This window comes from Rhinatrema bivittatum, chromosome 6 (genome assembly GCF_901001135.1).
Source record: "Rhinatrema bivittatum chromosome 6, aRhiBiv1.1, whole genome shotgun sequence".
NCBI lineage: Eukaryota > Metazoa > Chordata > Amphibia > Gymnophiona > Rhinatrematidae > Rhinatrema > Rhinatrema bivittatum.
Window position 1 is genome coordinate 327673158 of NC_042620.1, and position 7760 is coordinate 327680917.

The 7760-nt window shown below is 45.2% G+C and overlaps 1 protein-coding gene across 2 annotated transcripts in view; it reads right to left on the reverse strand.

Moving 5' to 3' along the window:
• Positions 1 to 7760, reverse strand: part of ATP7A (ATPase copper transporting alpha) — an 88577-nt gene that overhangs the window by 18266 nt on the left and 62551 nt on the right. For both annotated transcript variants that reach the window (XM_029607643.1, XM_029607644.1), the window contains 3 exons: positions 7440 to 7574; positions 6483 to 6677; positions 3217 to 3399 (listed from right to left, as the gene is read on the reverse strand). In XM_029607643.1, coding sequence (XP_029463503.1) covers positions 3217 to 3399; positions 6483 to 6677; positions 7440 to 7574 — 513 coding nt within the window. The remainder of the gene's footprint in view (positions 1 to 3216; positions 3400 to 6482; positions 6678 to 7439; positions 7575 to 7760) is intronic.

Here is a 7760-nt window from a genome sequence, read left to right on the forward strand (position 1 = left end):
TCGTGATGAATTTTCTTCCTTTTTTATTTTGTTTCTACGGTGAAGAAAATCTGTTTCGGGCTCCCCAACCCGTGTTTTCTTTCTGACAATGATGAATGGTGTGATATTCCGCCCGTCACTTCCAATGAGAAGCAGAGTGATCAGCTCTTTGAAAAAGATTCTACTTGTCCTATTAATCTTTGCCCAGCTGCTGTCATGAAATACATGTGCCTAGAAATTGCAGATACTCATTAATGCTTCGCTTTCTGCTGGTTTTGTTTCTTCTTAATTGCAATGTGCCAGTGATCGTCCAGTCCTTAAATCCTCTCTTAATACTGCTGATATTGCTATTCATCGCCCTACTTCCTCCCTGCTAAAATATTAGAGAAAATGTGTTTTGCTTTAATCAGAGGAATTCCTTGATCACTTTCAATTTGGTTTTCACTCTGAGCACGGCACTGAGAGCCTCCTCTCCGGCCTGGATGTTTTTCCTCGTGGTTTCACGTTCTGGTTGTCCTCAACATGGTTGGCTCATCATGTTCTCTTATCCAGGCTGGAACGTTTTGGGCTTTCTGGCACAGCTCTTGCTCACAATCTATCCAGGTTGGCTCTTCTCTTGCTGTTCCTCTCAGCCATTCTTTTCAATCCCGCACGTCGATTTCTTGCAAATCTGTATGCCGGTTACCACTTATACGCGGACGAGATTCAGTTTTTTGTCAGCGTTTCACCCCCCCTGACTCTGCACTTACTAAGGTTAGAAACGGTCTTTCTGCAATCCATACACAGACTTCCTCTAAATGTTACCAAATCAGACATCGCTATCCTGCGATGCTCCTGTTTCTTTTGATTTTCAAGGTCATAGGATTCCTATTGCTGGTCAAGTTCGTAACCTGGGTGTTCTTTATGACCAATCTTTACCCTTTTGATCCTAAATTAGGAATGTGGTCAAGACTGGGCTCTTCAAGCCGACAGGTAAGCAAACTGAAAGCCCTGCTTCTCTCCGCTGACTTCAGATCTGCAGTACAATCTTTAGTTTTAAATTATATTGACTATTCCAATTCAATTTGCTTTGGGCTACCATTTTCCAGTATCAAAGCTCTCCAAATGCTGCAAGAAAAGCCTGAAGACATCTATTCAGGCAGGTTTATGAATAATTCCCACAGCTAGGTAGTATTTCAGTTTGTTGACGTGTTTATTGTTGATTTGATACTCACGTTTCTATGCACTAATTACTGTGTTTTATTATCCCATATTATGTTTTGTGTTTTAACCTGTACATTGTGCACAGACCTTCGGATCTGTGGTTTATAGAATTAGTAAATAAAGAAATCCAAGTTGAGAGTCCTCTTTGTAACTGAAGCCACTGCTTAACTGGGTTAAAAGAAGAACAGCAGCCGTGAGCCCTTCCTGTGGGATCTTGTTCTTTCCAGTCTGCTCGCCCTTATGAACGTGTGGTCTTGAAAAAGGAATGCGAAACTGGGAAACTTACTTTTGGGAGAAATTTAGGATGAGTTTAAAAAAAACAAATCTCCATTAGAATATAACTGGAGACCAGGGGAATACGAGACCATGGCTATCAATTCACTTACTTTTTGGGCCGAAGTAACTGCTATTAAAAATAAAACATTCCAAAAAAGGGAACCCGAGGTCCGCTGTCACCAAAGGTTTGAATTGGGTCTTCATGCGCTGATCAAGAGCCACATTTGGATCCTTTATTAGAGGGCTTCGTACGTGTGAGGCCTCTCATGGTTTGCTCTTACAGCACGAAGGTGAACTCTGATAGAATCAGTCGTCAGTCCAGAGTCAGATACGTTTAGAAGATACTGGAGAGAAAATGGTGATAGCGCGGTTAAAGGGGTCCCGACCAAGGCCTCAGCACCAGCTAGGAAATCTTTTCCACTTAAAAAGTTGTAAAACCTTCTGGTGGCGTTTCTTCTTGCAGCTGAAAGAATTTCACTTTGTAAGGCCACTGCACAGAGGGTGCTCGCTGGATTTCAGCATCTGTACCATCAAAGCCAAAGACCGAAGGCTGGGATGGAGAAGCTTTCGCTTACACTGCAGGAGGAGGAATGGTAATTTCCATAATGTGGCTTCACCGCCTACTGCTGAACCAACAGGCGGTGAAGCCACGAAAACCAAGTCTGACAAGGCTGAAGGAGGTTATCCCTTTCTTCTTAGCTGTTGAATTGTTTGGGATAGAAATGGAATTTGGGGATAGAAATAACAAAGTCCTCAATCCCACGGAACTGAGAATGCACCCGCGCTCTCTTGCTGGTCTCCTGGAACAGTTTGTTGTTGTTAAGGGAAGTTGCAAAGGCGTCTATTTGCAGAGCGCTCCAAAGCTGGAAAGGTTCCTGCACGCGGTGCCTTCGTGCAATTGTAGTTTTCACACTTCGACATCTGCTATGTCATTCCGGTTTCCCGGAAGACAGACAGCTTGAAGAAAAATACCCTGGGGGAAATTGCCCATTTCCAAATCCCGGAGGCTTCTAGGCAGAGACTATAAGAGCCTGCTCCCCCTTGCCACTTATGTGAATCAACACTATCTTGTGACCAGGATCCCTGAGAGCAGAGGTTTTCAGATGAGCTCCCCAACCCTGGGTAGAAGAGTCCATTGTTAAGAGTCTCCTGAAAAATGACCTTTTAAAAGATGTGAACATGTCAGATTGGATGAAAGAGTTGGATATTTTCCCCTTGTATGGCAGAGAGATGGCTCTAGCCTTCCAGTAAGACAGGCGGGTCTTCTGAAGAAGGCAGGTCAGGGGACTGAGCACGGATCTGAGCTTGGATCTTCTCATTTCTGTAGATTGACTGTACAGCTTGGAAGAGTCAATGTACAGAACTGGAGACCTCTGATCCAATGGGAGGAGGAGGAGGCTGCTACTTGTTCACAAATTCCACCTGCACAAAGGAATTATGGTCTGCTCCTGTTGTAGAAACTACTGGGGAAGAACTTGATGAGTGCATCTGTTTGCATGGGCAGAAATAAAGACTAAGGTGGCTTGCATGGCGGCCATGCGGGAATGCACAGAAGGTTATTCTGAGCTCTGAGAGAGCATTTCCATTGTGGAAGACATTACCCCCTTGTGTGGCTGATTTTCTGTCCTGCTTATCCATGGAGAACACTTCTAAAAACCCAAATCTCTGAGTCCAGATGTTATTTCAGGAGTTACCCATCAAGACAAATCCAGAGCCCTTCTGAAATACACCTCGGGTAATGCAATATGAATCGGTCACCTGCTTGCAATACTTGGTTATGGCTGCACCTAGTGGATGTTCACTGTTGCTCTCCGCTGTCCCCACGATTGCCAGGATCTTGTTCAGCTTCAGGCCTTCCCTCTCTAGCAGGACCTTCATTTGCATCACAATTGGTGTTCCATGGGTAATGGTTCCAGTTTTGTCAAACATCACCGTTTTCACCTGGGAAAAGAAACGGCAAAGGACTTCAACATAAAAAAGCACTCATTTGACTATTAAGCTTTCTTAAACCAGTGGGGGATATCCTGAGAGGCAGCAATTGTAATGGATATAAACCTAGGAAGGAGGCTCTTCCCACAAAAGAAAGTAGTAAACTGTTCCAAGATTTCCTATCATCGCACAACGTGGCCAGCCTATTCGACCAGTTACTTTCACGCTGATCTACTGGAAAAAGCAAACCTATCTTACCTGGAATATGGCCTATAAATCCTTCCTACGGAAGCCCTTCTGGTACTGCACTCTGCTGATTTTACCTTCACATGACTTTGTGTCAAGGAAAAACCTGAATGTGTGGAAAGCATGAAATGCCGCTTTCATTTCTAAACAAACTCCTGTGGAGAGATTGGTCCTGTTGAGTCCCTAGAGCCTGGGAGTGATAATCTGCTAACACAGATGTTCATGACGGAGTGGCAAAAGGCCTTCTCTTTTCTACAAAATAGTCACTGCCATTAGCAATGGTAACATGGGATCTTCTTAGTGTTTGGGCACTTGCCAGGTTCTTATGGCCTGGATTGGCCACTGTTGGAAACAGGATGCTGGGCTTGATGGACCCTTGGTCTGACCCAGTATGACATGTTCTTATGTTCTTATGCTTTGCTTTATTTGCCCAGCAAGGTTGTAACTGAGTGCCCGAGGTGGCATTTGAAGAATAAGAGCCTGGTTTCAAATAGCACCAAGCGTTCAGATACACCCCTGACAGGCGCCTTTATTCAAAGAGCCCAGGAAAGTCCTGTTAGGTCTCAAACTGGATCAGAACCACTTCATTTCTTTGGGCCGATAAAGAAGTTTTTCTCTAGAAACCTTCCCTTTTGCTTGAAATTGCATGCAGTGTTACACCGATTCTAGCCTTATACTGAGGTTTTTGTGTTATCTGATGAAGGTTTGGACTGCAAGAAATAATTGAGAGAGATTTTGAAAAATTCTATCAGGTACCTCCTTTTTATTTTGTGATATTTAGAATACCACACATCTGAAGCAGACTTTTCCCCAGACATTTATTTATTTAGGGCTTTTTTTATACCGACACTCATGATACCAATCGTATCATATCGGTTTACAAGAAACAATGGTGCAAAAAACATTAACATCAACATGAACAATAGGCGAAGAGAGAACAAGTGAACAAAAGTTACAATAAAACAGGGGCACATGAACTGGGAGGAGGAAGAGCCAGAGACATGGCTAACTCAGAAATAAATAATATCTGGTCAAATAAATATTCAGGATTATAATAAAACATGTACTCAGGACTGGATTATTTCAAATATATAAATATCATATACTCAGGGCTGTAATAATATCATATGATCCTGACTAAATAGTGTCAGTTCATAAAAAAAACTCGGGACTAATTAATGTATAGTCAGAAGCCAAGTCAGGGGTGTGGTACGTCGACTGGAGAACCATGGCGAGTTGTTCTAGTTGGGGCGGTTATAGATCAGGGAAGGCTTGTAGAAATAGCCATGTCTTTCTGAACGTCAGTATGCAAGGTTCTTGTCTACACTTCTTGTCTAAACTTTCTAGCAGAGAACTGTTTTCCGTATGGACAAAAGGTCCTGGTTTGTCTTTTACTGAGCTCTCTCTGAAGAATTCCTTTTGCTAAGTCCTTGACTCTCTTTTCCAGCAGTTCTCCTCCCTATAATGTGCCAGCTCTACGTTAGCTGCTAGAGCTCCTCGAGTCTGCAGATAAATCAAGCAATTAGCAATAAAGATGGGGAAACAGGAGAGACGGACTCCGTTTCCTGTTCTAGGTTTTGTATCCATCTACATGTATTGGCAGTTGACGAAGCAGAAATTAGTGCCTACCTTTGGGTAGGCGCTAATTTCTGAAATCAAAATGTGCGGCTTGGCTGCACATTTTGTTTTCTGAATCGCGCGGGAATACCTAATAGGGCCATCAACATGCATTTGCATGTTGAGGGCGCTATTAGGTGCCGCGGGTTGGATGCGCGTTTTCGGCCCCTTACTGAATAAGGGGTAACGCGCGTCCAATGGCGGGTTAACAGCGCGATCCGGCAGAGCGCACTGTACTGTATCGGCCCGAGAGTTAGAGAACTGGAGGTGCAGGATTTATATTGACATTCTGTCCCTTCCTATATATCCCAGACTTCACTTTCATAGCCAAATAGAATTAGGTGAATGAGGCTATCAAATACTTTTATAGTGTGAAACTGGCCGGCTTTTTAAAATTACGCAGAAGACCCTTTGGACTTTCTTACTGAGACTTTTTTATAGCCAATTTTAAAGCAGGGGGCCATGCCCTGGAGGTGGGTGTGATATGAGGAGATGCCATTTTGGCTCCCCCCCTCCCCAGCCCCTCCCCCAATTCTGTCTCGAGACGCCACTGATTTTCTGTGACCTTAAGCATTAGTACAAGAAGGATGGGAGGGGGCGCTGGGGAGGTGCCGGAGACCCTCGTACACCACTCCCCGTGGAAGAAGTGTAGGCCCCAGCCCTGCGGGAGAATCCGCAGACTCGCCAGGCACCTCCGGGGGTTTTTCCCCTGCTCTGCCCCTGCACAGGCTTTCCACGTTCCAGCCCCTCACTGCCCGGCTCTGCTGCCTCCCTGCGTCACTTTATTTTCTGTTTCATAAACAAACAAAAAAAAACTCTCTCTGGGAAAGGACAACAGCAAATAAAAAGAGAGGGGAATACTTTCCCGAGGAGAAATCTTTGGAGAGGCAGCGCAAGGTTCCGAGGCAGCCAGCCAGCCCCGCCGGCTATCAGAAAACCCCCCCTAACCAGGCTCAAGCAAAGTAAAAGGACCCCTGACCCCCCCTGCTCGACCCAGCACCGCCCCTCCCCCGGGAGGAAATCTGCATCTGCACAGCCCGACTGCAGCTGGAGACAGAGAAACACTGAGGGACCGCAGGCGGCGCAGCGTCAGCAAAGCTTTTCCCTCTCCGTTTCCGTCTTCTGGCGGGGCAGCAAAGCCCACGGGGCACGGACGGGAAGCTGAAAGTTACTGGCACGAGCCCTTTTTCAATATATGGCCCTCTCCCAGTCCGAGACGCTTCTTAGCTTACCTTGTGTGCCATCTCCAGCGGCTCTCCTCCCTTGATCAGTATCCCATTCTGCGCGCCCACCCCTGTGCCCACCATTACTGCGGTCGGGGTGGCCAGGCCCAGCGAGCAGGGGCAGGCAATGCAGAGGACGGTGATGGAGGCTTGGAAGGCAAAGCGGACGATCACCTCTTCCCGAGAGATGCTCTTGTTGTAGCCCTTCAAACAAAGAGACGAACAGTCACTGCATTTCTCGCATCTTCGCACTTATATTACTCAGTCTCTCTTTACATTGGCTTCTCCCAAAGGGGATGGCTGTAATAACCGTCTCACTGATCCTATCTGGAGACAAATCGCAGGCTCTCTTTACTTTTGTTTAGCATTTCGCCTAATGTAGGATTTGTAAAAATAATTATAATAAATTTGCAGTACCACAAAGCTCCAAGAACTGTTCTCGCCTAACGGGAAAAGCACTCTCTACAGTCTTCCACTTAGTGCTCCCTGTCTGGTGTAAAGGGAATGGATTTTTCTCCAGTTTTACCCATAAAGCAGAAAAAAAGCTGTGGAGTGAGAATGAGAGCGCCTTACTGTATCTTCAAGGGAAAATGCACGATCCTACAAAGATACAGTTTCACTGGAGGCACATATATATTAAATAATGTCTGGATATATATTAGAAAATCTCCTTATATTCCAAACTTTCAATACCACACCCCTTCTACGAGCTGCATTTTCCCAAGACTGGGTATCGACGCCATCTGGTTCCAGCTATTTTTTTGATGGTACACCTCACCACCAGTGCTTCACGTGTGAAGATGGTGTCACACTCTGTACAAAAATCGCTAAACTGGGCATTTAAAATCTTCAGACATAGGCCAGTACCATCCACACTGTACTCGGTGGGAATAAAATGCCATCGATTCAGAACAGACTTGCAACTCTCACGTTCTTTCATTTTAAACAATTTAAAAGGTCACTCACGGGAAAATACTGCTCCACGATTTCAAAATTGACATGGCCTATCACGATCCAGGCAATCAGGGTAATGATTGAGATAGCCACAATAAAAGGTACAAAATAGCCACTGATTTTGTCTGCAAACTGCTGGATAGGAGCCTAGATAGGGAAAAAAAATGAAATCATTAGCGATGTGTCCTGCCCCTTCCTTGCATCATCTGCCACCTTCGCAGCTCTAAAATGAGCTTTCCCTTCCTTAGCCAGATTACTGCCCTCACATCACCAGAGTGTGAAGTGGGTTGCGAGAGCTTTTCCCGGACCAGAGAAAGAACAAGATGTGACAGA